The sequence below is a fragment of the Halichoeres trimaculatus genome, unplaced genomic scaffold (assembly GCF_033239565.1).
Source record: "Halichoeres trimaculatus isolate MK-OKI-2021-1 unplaced genomic scaffold, fHalTri1.1 fHalTri1_scaffold_20, whole genome shotgun sequence".
Lineage (NCBI taxonomy): Eukaryota > Metazoa > Chordata > Actinopteri > Labriformes > Labridae > Halichoeres > Halichoeres trimaculatus.
Genome location: NW_027437198.1, coordinates 4,040,002 through 4,054,943, shown reverse-complemented (window position 1 = coordinate 4,054,943; position 14,942 = coordinate 4,040,002). Strand labels below are relative to the sequence as shown.

The following is a 14,942-nucleotide window of genomic DNA, read 5'->3' as shown; positions in this document are numbered from 1 at the left end:
TCATCCTGCAGACAGACATGACTCATAGCATACTTAGAAACAGCTAAAATCACAAGCACACAGAAAACCAAGAGGTCTTTTTTCTCTCTCTTTCTCTCTCCCATGTGTCTGTGGAAGTGGCTCGCCCGCTCTGTCATTGGGCTGATGATGGAGTTAAAGCTTCCATGAGGAGTTTTTATCTGGTTATGAAACAGACTGAAATGATTACTGGAGACTCCTTATGATCCACATAGGACGTGAGCACAAAGCTTTACATGCACAGGAACAGAGGATGACCACATGGAGGGCGCAAAAATCTGTGCACAGGAGCTTTAAATATTGGTTGATATATTTGACAAGCTGTATTGTGGGTAGTGATGAGCACACCAGCTATTTCCCTCCATCTCAATCTCTATTTCTTTATTGAATAATTTACAATGTCCTCCCTGTTAGCGCACTCTCAGCTTCTAATTGCTTTTTGAATGCTCTGTTCATCAGGGGATTTGGGGATTGGTTGTTTGGCATTAATGCACCTCAGAGAGGAGACTGTTGTGTCAATTTTTCTCATTATTGCTCCCCCATCCTCTTCACCCCTGAGACTGCTGATGGCAAGTGATAAATACTCTGGATTCAGTGGAGAGTGTCCAGATGTCCCTGAAGAAACTGATTGTTTGGTTAAAGAATATTTATCTGAAGATGAACCAGCTCCAAATCTATTTTTGACCCAGTTTTAAATTCATAATGTGACTTAATGTTTTTTTTTTCTGTCTGTATCCATGAGAGGCACAACTCCATTGGTTAGATTTGGTGAGGGTGGGGTCTCAATTACAGCCATTGACGTAGCCCTCTTTGGCACAGAGTTTTAACAGAAGCGCAGTCTGTGTAGGAGCAGAGAAAAGTGGTTGAGACAATGAAAATTTGGGGACACAGAAGCACGAGGTGGTGAGGAGGTTTGAAGTGTTGTGATTTGGCACACAATGTTACTGCCGTGCTGTCCTGCGCGCTTCAAACCCGAGTTGAGCCTCTGGAGTGGGCACTACCGGTGTCCTCTCATCTACACAGCAGCAACCAGTCAGGTTTGAGCATCAGGTGAGGGTTTCAGACCACCAGACCAGTCCTGCTTCCTCTCCCTTTCCTGTGGGCTTTCACTTCCAACAGAGGAGCAGAGAGAATTTACGCACTAGAACAAGGATGACCAAAGAGGATCCGCGCCCTGACGCGCTCCAATGAGCACATATTGAACTGCTGAGAGTGTGGACTAGTATGAAGCGCCATGGGTTGGAGTGACCGCGGGGTTCAAACGCTACTGGCCACCGTGGGGGCTTTCGCTGCCTTCAGCCTGATGACCATCGCCATCGGCACGGACTACTGGCTGTATTCGCGGGCGCACATCTGCAACGCCACTAATGCCACGACAGACGAGACCCAACCGCAGCCTAAATCCAAGAAGGGCGATCTCACCCACTCTGGGCTGTGGAGAATCTGCTGTATTGAAGGTAAGTCCCTACACTCAAACTCCGACGCTCCCTGAAGTGTTTTAAACCTAGGTTACTCTGTTCGCTCTCCCTGTTTGCTCAACAAAATAGTCCGAATTCGCTTTTATTTCTCAGAAAGATTTTTATTGTTTCCTTGTGCGCACTGATCTGAGCGCAAACGGATGAAATCTCCTTTACGCACAACCAATTTTTTATTCTGATGATTGGAAAACACCAAGATGTGGCGAAACAGGTGGAATAACTTCAAGAGGACAGGAGACAGGTGGATAAATATGAAAATAATTATGCACAGCAGCGTGTTTTTGAAGTTTAATGAACAAACAAATGGCCAGTGCCTCTGTGCGCGCTCATCCTAAGCCGCCTGCCAACTGTTACATCGCATTTTCTCTCTTTCCAGCTCAGGCCTACACAGTAAACACGTCTGTGATATGGTCTGCGGAATAATGCGATGCCAAGCCGGCGCGTCTCAGCTCATTCACTTTTCAACCGGTCCCTGCCAGGAAGTGTGCGCGCTGTTCGGCTACTTTCATTCATGTCTTTATTGTATCCGATGCTGTTGCTTGGCAACATCACTGCAATCGCTATGGAAACATGCCCGCAGATTTAAAAATAGTTTACTCTGAGTTCACGTCATGTCCGAGCACATTATAAATCAGCCTTTTGTCAAAGAAAATGATGTTAACGTTTCCCCTTTCAGCTTTTCATTCTGTTGGAAACTGTTTTTAACTGTTTTTACGCATTTGGTGTTTGGTGCGCTGGCAGTGACGTCTCACTTCAGAGGCAGACAGACTCTCATTCATGGACTAATCTTCCTTCCGGCCACCCCTTGACTTCTCATCTCAGCTATCAATGAATGAGTCGGTGTTGCTGGATGGGTGACTTTGTGTTACAGACGCCTGTCATGACGCAGAGACAGGTTTCACAAAAAAAAAAAAAAAAAAAAAAAAAAAAAAAAAAAAGAGTCTTTCAGGCTAACACAATACAAAACTCTCCTCCTGGTGCACCTGTTGAAGGAAGTTTAAAAGCATGATCGATCCGCCTCTTTAAACCTAGCACATCCTGAGACTCGTGATTATTTTCTTCATCAAATCCCAAACAGAGATCTGTTTAAATATAGATATAGAAAGACGCATGCAAAGTCGTGAGGGGACGTTTTTGGACGCTGTAATGGAAAGTCTGTCCATTTAAGTTTGAGCAAACTGCAGAAATAAGAAGATTCAGCTTTTTAAAGGTTCGTGTTTGAGCTGAACGGACACATGTGTTGAACATAGGAGGAGGTGTCCACCTGAACGCAGCACATCGTGTCCTCGCTGGAGCTGCTATGAGGCGGCGTGACAACCCTTTCTTGATTTGATTTCTGGAGCATCACTGAAGAAGGATTATAAATCAGAGGCTGTGAATGTGACAAGTTGAGTTTTTGGATGCATTTTGTTATATTTTAGTCCTAAAATTTTCCATTTCCATTTAAACATTTTATGTTTTGTCAGGTAGATTTAACCAAACTTAAACAAAACGCCAACCAAAAGGCTAAAATCATGGATATTTACCACTTTTTCCCATCAAAAAATATATTTCAACATCTTATTCTGTGGCATTTGAGTCTACTCTGTTATTTTTCTTTCAAATTGGAGCTTGTTTTGTCTTAAATCATCAAAACCCATAAATGAGCAGTGCTGTAATTGTTATAAATGATAAAGCTGTCCCTTACTGTGCTGGTTATGACACCTGTAATTTACTGGGCACCTGTCTCTGACGTGGACAGACCCTGAGAAGTGGAAATAAATTAAACAAACAGCAGTCGGCTTTTGTGTCAAAGCTGATTTCCTGTCTGTGCTTTGATGTAAATAATGATGGTGGAAACTGATGCTGATGAGGTCAGGGACATAGGCTGTGTCAGCGCAGCACGTTCGCTGTTTAAGGCAAACAAAGATCCTCCTGTGAGATCTCCGCAGCGCTTATAGTTTCACCTCTGTGCCTTAAAACTTCAAGATGCTGGACAGTGGCTCTGTTGTCATGGAGACTCATAAGTATAGAGGGAGACGAGGAAGGAAGATTCAACACACCCCTCCTCCACACACACATGCACACACACACACACACACACCTCTGGTCATAATGACAAACATGCTGGGTTATGGAGGGGGACATCTCTGTGTGAAAAAAAAAGAAAAAAACATCACCACATTTTGCTGAACAGATTGCAGTGACAACATGTCTTTCTCTCAGCGATGAAAGCATTTTAGCAACACACACACACACACACACACACACATCACAGCACACACACACACACTGGCCCTGCTCTCCTCTCAGAAGCACTTAATGAATGTGTTTCAGTGTTTCCGGTCGCCCTGCTCAACAAGCACTGCCTCTGCTTTAGGTGACATTTAAGGAGCAGGACGGAAATATATCCAATGAGTTTGTTTCAACACTGAGGTCACCTCCACCCTCGTTGAGGCCGTCCTTTGCATTTCAGAAGCTGTTTGGAGCTGATTTTCGCTCTCTGTTTATGCTCCCACATGAATGTTTTTGAGGCTGGGGTAGCATTAAGCGCCCCTCATTTGCATCAGAATCAGCGATGCATCACAGGCTCTTACTTATGTGTGACTCTTTCAGATAAAACCGACTGTGACAATGAGAAATAACCCTCTGATTCATCCAGTGAGAAGGTTCAAATTACAGTAAACAGCCAGCGTCAGGTTGGAGTGAGGAGCAGGCAGCTGTTTGTGGACGATGCATAGAAGTGTGTTGATAAAAGGAAGGGTCTGTTTAGCCAGGGGTGGGGGGTCACTTTGTCATTCCCATCATGCTCTTCTGGGCTGTAATTAAAACACAGCAACCAAGAAGCCATGCGGGGGCACTAATTAGCCAGCAGGCCGCAACTTCTGGCTCCATCTCTCTGTCTTCTGTCCTCTGCCAGACGGCCAATCTCTTTTCCTTTAAAGATTTAAACTCCTCCATCCTCTTTTCCTGCTCATATATTTCTCTTCCTCTGTTAACCAGAATAATTTTAAATCACTTCTCTGTTTTTTATGTTTCCTTGAGTTAAAAACAGTTGAAATTGGGAACGATTAAAGGGAACATATCATGCTGATGCCTGATTTAATACTTACATATAATATAATAAATTTGAAAACAAGACCTTTCACCCCCTGAATTTTCAAAAAATGAGATATTGTATTTTTTCTGATATCCTAGAACGAGATTTGATGCCTCTGAAAATAGGTCATTGCCATTTGGCTGTGAGATTTCAAACGTCGTGACGACACGAGGATCCTTTCTTTTTATTGGAGTAATCTGATAAAGCAGCTCCTCCTCTGTGATGTCAGTTCACAACCGCCACCGAGGGATACACCCACCAAGAGCCGACTGACTGAGTGCTGGATGCAGGGACTCTGCTCTGCTGAGCAGCTCGGCTTTACATGGTGAATTAGCAGTTAAAACACTGTAGTTTTAGTAGACGTTGTAATACTTGTGAGACTGTGATATTTGCATGCTTGTTCTGACATGCACTGTGAACCTGGACCACAATAATGCTGCAGTAATAACATAGTGAGAAACTGACGGTAGAGGCAATCTTTGGACTACACTTTCAGCATGATGAATAAAACAGACAGAGAAAAGTGAAGGAGCAGGATGGAGCCCTGTTATAGAAATAGTTTACTGGTGAAGTCTGCCTATATTTCCACGTATAAACTATACATGTTACAGTACTGGTTTGACTCACCACACTGAAGCGTCCTGAGATGATCTTTGTCAAGGTGGATTTTCTTCCTCCTGAGCTGCAGAACCGTCTGGGTCTGACTCGGGGTCCAATACAAAAGGACGTATCCTACACTCTGCCATTTTATTACTGCTATCAATGCCTTACAGTGAAGTTTTGGCAAACAGCAAACTCGCTCAGTCTGCCCCATTCAATGTGGCAATTTTGTAAATACTGCCATGCTGCAAAAACCGCCCCCTGGCTCTACCCCCTCCGCCCCCCTGATAGAACTGACCAATCAGAACACAAAGGGCTGTAACGTTGCGAGGTTACTGGAGGTCATTCTGGAAATGGAGCGTTTCAACGAGATCTTCAGAATGGCCTAAAATGAGGATATTGAGAACGCTATTGTGGGGTAATGAAGGAACTAAATGACTTGTACTGAGGGCAGAAATGCTTTACAGACATCCTAGTCTGGCATAGTGAAAAGGAGAAACAGGCATGATATGTCCCCTTTAAGGCTCCTCACAATTTGGTGTCAGAAATGCTGTGGGAAACAATGGTTGCTAATGACACCAATTTGATGGATGGTAAACGTCTCCCAGGTTTGTGAACTAAGCAGTGAGTGGATGGAAGAGATCAGGAAGTTGACAGACGTTTTTAGTGATTTATACCTTATGACTGCATTATCCATTGCCACTTATCAAACTGTGAAATATAAAGTAATGAACTTGTGTCAATAAACCAAAAACCCCTTGACAATCAAATACGAGCACACAGATTGCCAAGACCTGGGTTATGATTAAGGATCCAGAAGATTACACCCAGACAAAAATATACTGAATATAACATAATTTTAACAGTTTTGTATTTTAAAATGACTTATAAGACTGGATAACAGGGTGGGCTAATAGGACTGGTTGACAGTGGGGGAGAATCAGAATCATTTTGGGATCAGGAATCTTCTCTACATCTTATGGAGCGATGAGGGATTCACGTTCTTTCTAAGAACCAGTTTGGTTTTTCAGTGGCAAAGAGTCAAGTCGGTGCCACATCATTGCGTCATCGTAAAACGTCGGGATGTCACTGCATATGTAACTGGTCGAGAGTGGAGGAGGTGGCGTCGGCTACGGACGGCAACAAAGTTGGTGCTTTTACATCTAGGCAAAAGTGACCCCCATCATGTAAATGAGATAAATAACATCAGGCTGTTTAGTCTGTTTAATAAAATAATAAGGTATAAACCTGATCTATAAGAGACAATGCATTGCTGCTTTATTTTCTCCAGTTCAAGTTATGAGTAAATGCCATTAAAATAACAGACAACTTACTCAGCAGCTTTCCTTTTTAAGAATGATAAATAACATGAGGCTGTTCAGTCTGTCTCATAAAACAATAAGGTGAAGACCTGAGAGAGGAAAGGCATCAATACTTTAATTTTACCTCCATCTCAAATCATGAAGGAGGAAACCAACAAAACAATAGAAGACTCGCCCAGCAGCTTTTACTTTTTTTTTTCTTTTTTGATTTTACATGCTGATTGTTGGTCACTGGCCCCCCACGTAGTTACTGCTTAGTCAGTGCTCAGCTCTGACCCAGCAAAGAGTTGGTGCTTGCTAAGCACCAGTTTTGAGCATCTGTGGAACTACCTGGGACTAGCACCAGCTCCAGTTAAGTGGAAAAGGGATCTCTATCAAGCCAAAGTGGCACCTACAGAATATGAAATCTTGATGTAGAGCTGCTCTCACATCATTTATTCCAGCTTTTGTTTCATCAAAGCTGAGGATGGGTGATGGGCTGCAGAAAGTGACATGATGAGGTCACAGAAGTTTGTGAAAAACTTAATAAAGGTGGAAGAATGGAAAAATATTCACATGCAGAAGTTAGACATCGCAAACAAGCTGGAGTTGGGGGGAATTATTTCTAAGAGTGAAGTCACGCATTTCAAAACACTGATATACAATAAATCACAAGCTGTTTTTCACAAAGCCTGAAGCCTCACTATGCCCCCTTTTTCATTCTGGGGATATTACATGTAACTTTTTTTTAGACTGTCTTGTTGATGTTGTTGCTGTTTGTATCAGCCTTAGAAGAAAAGTTATAAACTTTCAGAAACTATGCTGACTGTAAACTTATTAGCTGACTGACTAAGAAGCCAACACTTGCAGTATTTTCACTTTGCTTAGTTTGGACTCTTGACAGTGTATAGGTAACAAAAACCTGTCAACAAGCCCAATGTGCAATGCATAACCACTTATTTTTAATTCATTTTTTGTATTCATGACATTCTAACTTAGCCTGTGTTTATCAATTTGCATTATGGTCATTGTGATGCCTTAATGATGTTGACGTTAATGACGAGAAACAGACCACCCAAACAGTTTCTCAGTTAACCCCTCTTTGATTTATTTAAAGAGGGGTTATCTGGTTGTTTATGTTAGGCTTCATACCGTCCCTTTAGTAGCCCTATAGTAGATATACATGACTAAGATCTCAATAAATCTTTATCTTCTCATGCTGGTGTTTAAGAAAACCCTTATTTCAGCCTTTCTCTGAAACTGTTTCTTTAAGGCTCCCTTCTCCACAAACTCCTTTGCCTCTGATTGGCCAGCCCTCCAGGGACAAAGCTATGGGCAGATCTTGGTGTTTGAGGTCCGCCCGTCCAATGTTTCATCAACTAGTTAGGAAATTTTTTACGAAATTGCCTCATCACATTGGCAAGTCTTGTAAAGATCATGTGGAGATCTTGTGCAATTTTAGGAACATAGTGTTTTCATCAGTTTACTGACAAATTCTGAGATTTCCACAAAATATGAAATTGTAGTGGTTTGAAAATCTGCACATATATGCTACTGACATCCGGGTTTGTTGCTTGATACCCATGTTTAGATTAGGGAAAGAATACTACTTCCTTTTTAAAGAGTTTGGGTTGGCGAAGACACCCACTGAAATTCCCACAGACCCCTCTTCATGATCTATTTAAGCAAACAGGAAGATGACTATGTTACCGGCTCCAGACCGAGGGGAATCTGGGCCGATAGTAAGAGTTGTCACAGGCCGAGGCGCGCTGTGAAACTTAATACTAATAATACGGGACACTGTGAAGCAAGGAGAGACAAGACACACGTTGGCTCCTTGCTCCGCTGTAGCTCTGTTTATTTTTGAGCTAAAATGCTCAACACATTTGCATTTTCCATAACAAAGTCCATAAAACATTCAATAACATACATTTCCACATTCAAATGTTCGACCGTTAAACGATACGTGTAATTCAGTACCTTGAACTAACACTGTAACATAAATCATAACTGTAATCTTCACCTTCACTTTCAATCTCAAACACACATTCACTTTCAGACATACGCACGCACACATACACAGACGGGAGCAAACACACACAAACACATACGCACACACACAATGCCGTCTCTGCTCTATACAAACTACGCGGCAACACGGCGCTAGCATGCTAACAAAACGACAAACTCAGTAGCTAGCTCGTCTCGGCGTCACACACACTTGATGATAAAACACAAACACGACACTCATTCAATCAGTCTATAACCTCAAAATGTCACATAAGCATTCATAACAACCTTACTGATTGAAAAGACATAGTTTGTCTCGAAAATAAACTTAAAAACACACCTGTGAAGCAAGGAGAGACAAGACACACGTTAGCTCCTTGCTCTGCTGTAGCTCTGTTTATTTTGAGCTGCGAAGCAGCCTGAAAACCCCCTGCAACTGACTTCCACTAGATGGCAGTGTGCTCATCATCCTTGTTTACAACAGTTCCCCAGAGACAGTTCCACAATGTATGCTCAGAACCTCAGTTGCTCACACAGGTTGACTGTTCACCGCCACTTCTACTGACTTCCTGAGGAGGCAGGCTCTTTGTTATGACTGAGAAGACACTCTCTTTGACCTCCTACAGGTCCTGGTCAAGACTCTGTAGCTAGCTACGAGCTGTGGGGCCTTTGGGCAGCCGCTCAGAATGTGTTAAGGTGAAGTCAAGTACACATATTACAAATTTTATACACTGGGACTTGATACACCAGATTTAATCCGAATGAACCATCGTGTTGTTGCTTCATTGTCGGTTTTCTTATCTCTGGACGGAGCCATGGGCATGACTACGACAGAGGCCATTAGGGCCACTTTGAAGGTTAAAAAAAAAGGAAATTTACAAGAAAAAAGTTGTTAATTTATGGGAATAAAATGGTTAATTCTTGAGAAATAATGTCATACATTAATTAGAAAAACAGTCGTACTTTTCCGAAAATAAATTGGCTATTGTACTCTACAGCTATAGCTATCTATAAGATCTAAAACATATAGTATGAAAAATGTGAGATCACGTGTAAAATGATTTTGATGACGTACACCTCTCCTGGGTGAAGTTATTTAACATTTCTGTATCATATTTTATTGAAACTGCAATTTGCAGACGTTTCAGTCTAACAACAGACGCTCAGCGTAGAGGACAATGTAAGTTCCCCAGTGCTCAGGACGGCTCGTTTAGAGGTAAATACCTTTGAAACTTTCAGTCTATCTCACTGTGATTGCAGAGTGCTGTAATTTTTGTAAAGGCAAAGTTCCACTAAAGAGTTATTGATCGGGGAAAGCGGGATCTGTGAATGCCTTTCTATGGGGCTGTTCACGCAAAAAAGGTTTTAGGATAAAACTCAAAAGTATTGTTGTGTTTCAGCTTCTCGTTGACATAGAAACAGCGTTTTTGCTGTTGTGATTGTACTGCACAATCTGCTGAATCTGCTGACCGTCTTTCAACAAAATCTGCATCTGTTGCTCCACTTCTGCTCTTTGCATTCACTAATACACCAGATGAAAGGCCTAATTCTACTTCAGGGGAGATCTACCAAAAGCCGTTTGCAGACAAGACTGCTTGTAGTTGTTATAGCGCCAACTATGGGCTGGCATGCGTACTACAGCGTTTTCCGTCCCTCACCGATCCTGTGTAAATGCTGTTTTTTTTTCTCTGCATTTTGTGTTCCTGGGGTTAGATATTGTCATGTAAACAGGGCCTAACTCTACTGCAGTTAACACAATCACAGTTTCTGAGCAATCTTTTCAGGGTCCTTAAGAACCCTGTAAGCATAGCACACAACATCAACACAACATTTTCTTAAGTATAATTATACTTGTTAGAATTATACAGATGTGCCAAAAGATTAAACTAGAATAGAAAAAAAAAGAAAAGAATAGAATAGAACTTTATTGTCATTGTAACAAGTAAAACGAAATTGAAGTCACAGCAGCAATCAAGAAAACAAGAGTAAGAAAGTGTATAGAAAGTGCAAAAAGGTCCATAAGAAAACACATGATGACATCTTGTCCACCATTGTCCAGTTCAGCCAGCCTCCACCTCCACAGGGTCCAGGACTGAGCTTCTTCAGTCATGCTCTATCTCTGAGGCTCTTTCAATGTGGCGTTGGTGTCTGATGTTAGCTCTGTTAGCCATGTCTTTGAATAACATGATGCTACTCTGCTCTCTGGTATTCCCTCTGTTGCTGGGTTAGCATGGCTAGCTCGTCCATCATATTGGAGATAGATCTTGCGTTCCCAATAACAATGGATGGAGGGACAGGTCCATGTCGTCACTTCTTAGCTCACACCTGAGAACCAGCACGTCATCCTCACCTCCTTCTCCTCACCTTGTGGGAAGACATCAGGCCTTACACCAGTTAGCATTGACACGCTACAGGCTGCTAACAGCTGAGTTCACATGTAAACAATGTGGCCATGGATACATGTAGGATTTCCAGACAAACACAGGAGAAAAAGTAGTAAAACTTGGTTGAAGCCACAAATTATTTTGGTGTCCATGACCAAAAAATGAGCCATTCAAAGTAATGATCCACTACAAATACAAAGATGACGAAAAAGAGACGAAAAAATAACAAGAAACGGACAAAGATGAGAGAGCTGCTGCAACAGGCAGCCATAGCCAACAGGGTGGCGCCTAGTAACCAAATTTATCCATATTTGTGAAACTTATACTAGAGTATGACTTCACAAGATGCTCCATGGTCCTAATTTTGCAAGGCTCTCTCCTGATTGGCTAGCTGTAAAGTTAAATTTATGACTTTATTCTTGAAAGTGTATGACTTTGTTCTCGTTAATTTCTGAGATCTAGCTTGTAAATTAATTCTTTTTTAATGTGGTCCTAATACTCCGTTGTGCATAAAACCCAGTAGACCCAACCAGTAAATAACACTGAGATTTTTCTGATTCTGCAACTTTTGTAAAGGTTCATAAAAGCTAAAAGAAAGGAAAACCTTGTCAATAGGGATACAAATCTCAGCCCCTCTGTAAACTGGTTAAAGGAATAGGATGTGTTGGAAATTCTGGAATTATCTTCAAACAGAAATTAGATTAATAATAAAAACATTTGTTTCATTTCTTTTTCAGAATAATTAGTTGACAGTTGTCCTGCCCTCATTGTTTTGAGACAGTATCAGGTTCATTTCACAAAGGAAATACGTGTTTATTTGGTCTCAATCTACGCGCAGCCTGTATAATCTGAAGCTTCCTGTTAAGAAGCCATTATATATGTACATTTTTAAGTAGTAGGAGATGACAGCCTTCCCGACATGAGGTGATAGATCTCAGTTTTCTTCCAGCTTTGTGGAATCAGATGCACAGTCTAGCCCGAGACGAGCTGTGTTTGAAGAAATTGCTGCCTGGTGACAATTTAATTAGCCGACTGTCAGTCATATCAACACAGAATCACTGACGCCATCGCCAAATTGCTTTTCTTTCATCCTCACTTGGACTGGGAAAAAAAAACATTGAAGGGGTTTGTTTGATTACACAGATGCTTTTATATTCTGCCGCGGCGTTCCCCGCTTCCAGAGTAATAAATGTATGTGTCGCTGAGTCTGCGGGAGCTGTGTGTGCATGTCTGCATTTGATAGCAAGCCCCAGAAACAGTGCTCTCTCTGTTTACACCTTCATAAAACCTAATCATCCTACCCGCTGTAAACCTCAGGGCGCTTTCACTTGTCAGTGTTCACACTCTTCATCTCAGATCTTAACACAGCAGCAACAGGAAGAAAAGCAGGGAAGGTGCTGATATGTTTTACTGTACATCTGTTATTGGCAACATTCACAGAAAGCTTTGAACCCTTGGAGGCCACGCAGATCAGAACTGCAATCTGAAGCCACTTCTGGTTTCCTCTTCATCAATCTATTTGCAGAGCTACTGAGGTGTGAAAATGAAGAAGTTGAGGTTTACGTCCCATGGAGCTGGTTGTCATGGTATACAACATGCCTGGAGACACCAGAGTGTGCGAGTGTTGGGCTCAACAAGACGATGTGATTGGTTTAATCTACGGGGGCTGCTTCCTTATTGGCTGAACGGTGTTAATTCACAGTAATGACAACGTGCATCATGCTGCTGCTTGTGGCACTACAGCTGTGACAGCTGCTCCAGACACTGCCTGTGTGTGTCTGTGTGTGTATGTGTCTGTGTGTGTCTGTGTCTGTGTTTGTCAGGTGTCTGTGTGCTTACATGTGTCCATTCATGTTCCTGCTGTGCAGTGTTGGCAGATAAAAGCGAGGAAGTGCTGTCTGTAATTTGTTGGGCATCAGAACAAAATGAAGATATCAGAAGCATCCTCCGGGGTTGTTTATGTAAATGAGCTTATTAAAGACTTACAGGGGTTGCCATGGAGAGGAGGAGGAGATGCTCAGCACGGGTTTTGCAACTCCAGTCAGGCTCTGGGAACCCGTGTAATGTTTTTAGTGTGTTATTCTCGATCTACCACAAAACAATCACCTTTTACTGAAAATCAGGGCAAAATCTGAATGCCGTAAAGCAATACTTTGCTGGAAGGTCTCAAATCGCAGTTCCCTCCAGAAACCTCTGGAGCCTGGCTGTAGAAACTTGTTTTCCCATTTTACAGTGAATGAAATTCTGATATTACTTAATCAACGCGTAAAACTAGCTGGCAGCGTGGCTTTCACTTTCTTAAGTTTGATAAACAAACAACACCAGCTGGCTACTACCATAACATGTAAACTATGTAGGAAACATGATCTTTGTCTTGCTTATTGTTCAGTTGACCAGTCACCAGGCTATCAACATGGATTTTGGGGCTTGTGAAAAAAAAAAATTCACATGGGACTTGACCATTTACCACAAAAGTTTTGATGGGAATGAGGTGCTATATGCATCACCAAAATACCTCAAAGGTCCCATATTATGCAAAAATCACTTTATTTAGTCTTTAAGTGAAATTTGTGGGTCTTTGGCTTTCCTCCCGGCCCACAAAATGTGATACTTAATGACAAAACCTGTATTTAGTAGTGCTTGTGAATGTAAAATCCTGACCTAAAACGAGCTGTTTGGATTTGGGGGAGTTGCCTACGTCAGCGATTCCCTTTTCTGACCAATCAGGAGCAAGTCTGACCTGACTGGTCCACCGAAGCAGATACCCCCAAACTCCCTCCCCTCCCACTCCACTCCCCGCTGCTGGAGAGATTTCTCTCCAGCAGTAGGGAGGAGAATGCTGAAGTTGAAGAACCATCACTGCTTTGTTTTTGGCTGTTAACAGCCACATAGTTCCATCATGCACAAGCTTCCAATCTCAGAAGAAGACAAGACTAAGTGGCTAGAGTTCATTTATGAGGGAAATGTGCCAGCTACACTCAGTAAAACTGTGCGTGTGTGTGCTAGTCACTTCACGGCAGACTGCTTTTCCAACTTTGGACAGTAGAACAGAGGGCTAGCGAATAGACTGGTCATGAATTCAGACGTATTACCAATCATCCACCAACCAACCTGGGACACTGGAAATGTGAGTATTTTAAATGCTGTGTGCTGTGGAGCAGATGGAAGAGCTTTTCCTCAGTGTCCCCCCTGTCTCTGTGTTAGCTTCAGGATGCTAACTGTAGCTGCGGTTAGCCTATTGTTGTAGCCTGTAATGTTACGGTAAACAAGCTTCGCTTTTTCAAAACATTGTGCACTCGGAGCTCGTGGCGCCGCTCTCAGTGACATGGAAGAGCGGGGCGGTATCAACAGTGACTCATTTACATATGAAGGTCACGCCCACTAAATCAGAGCGTTCTGAACAGAGGGGCTATGAGAGCCTGGAAACAATGCTGCTGTGCTTGATTTATTGGCTTTTTGGACCAAAATATGTTACTACCATTTCATAAAGACATCAATGATCCATATTAAACTGCAGGAAAGGAGTATAATATGGGACCTTTAAACTTGATTTATCCATACCTAGCACACCTCTTTCCATGCAGATTGCTTGATGGGGAAGGATGAGCAGGAAGAATCCTGGTTCTCAGTTCATCACCAATTTTTTCACAACATGTCAAGAATGTGCATTTTACAGATTCTCTGGGTGCAGCTTCGCTTTCCTGACCACAGCATGTGCTGGGTCAGTTCACAAAGATCTGACCTCGACTGTCTATCTCAGCACCCATATAAAGTCTAACAGAGTTTTTTCTAAGCCTGTAGGTGGAATCATCTTCGGGTGGCGTCTCTTCTCATTGGCTGTTGACCTTCTCTTCCTTCCGGCAATCTGAGACCCACATTCCTGAACTGTTTATCCAGCATGTTCCTGTCTTCTATTCATTTATCACAACTGCCTTAAATGAAACATAAACTCTACAAAAGTAAATTCCTGAGTTCAGTTTTTAGAATTACACACACAATTAGTTATTTTTTATTATTGGGCATAAGCGTTACCTCCAGTTGTGGTCACCCCTCATCCTTATCCTGGGTGATC

General features: G+C 42.3%; 1 protein-coding gene across 1 annotated transcript in view; it reads left to right on the top strand.

Moving 5' to 3' along the window:
• The first annotated feature begins 851 nt into the window (after positions 1–851).
• The window catches only part of LOC141810170 (voltage-dependent calcium channel gamma-4 subunit-like), a 35,545-nt gene continuing 21,454 nt past the window's right edge, over positions 852–14,942 (top strand). Inside the window, exon 1 of the mRNA XM_074697547.1 lies at positions 852–1,475. Coding sequence (XP_074553648.1) covers positions 1,253–1,475 — 223 coding nt within the window. The 5' untranslated portion in view covers positions 852–1,252. The remainder of the gene's footprint in view (positions 1,476–14,942) is intronic.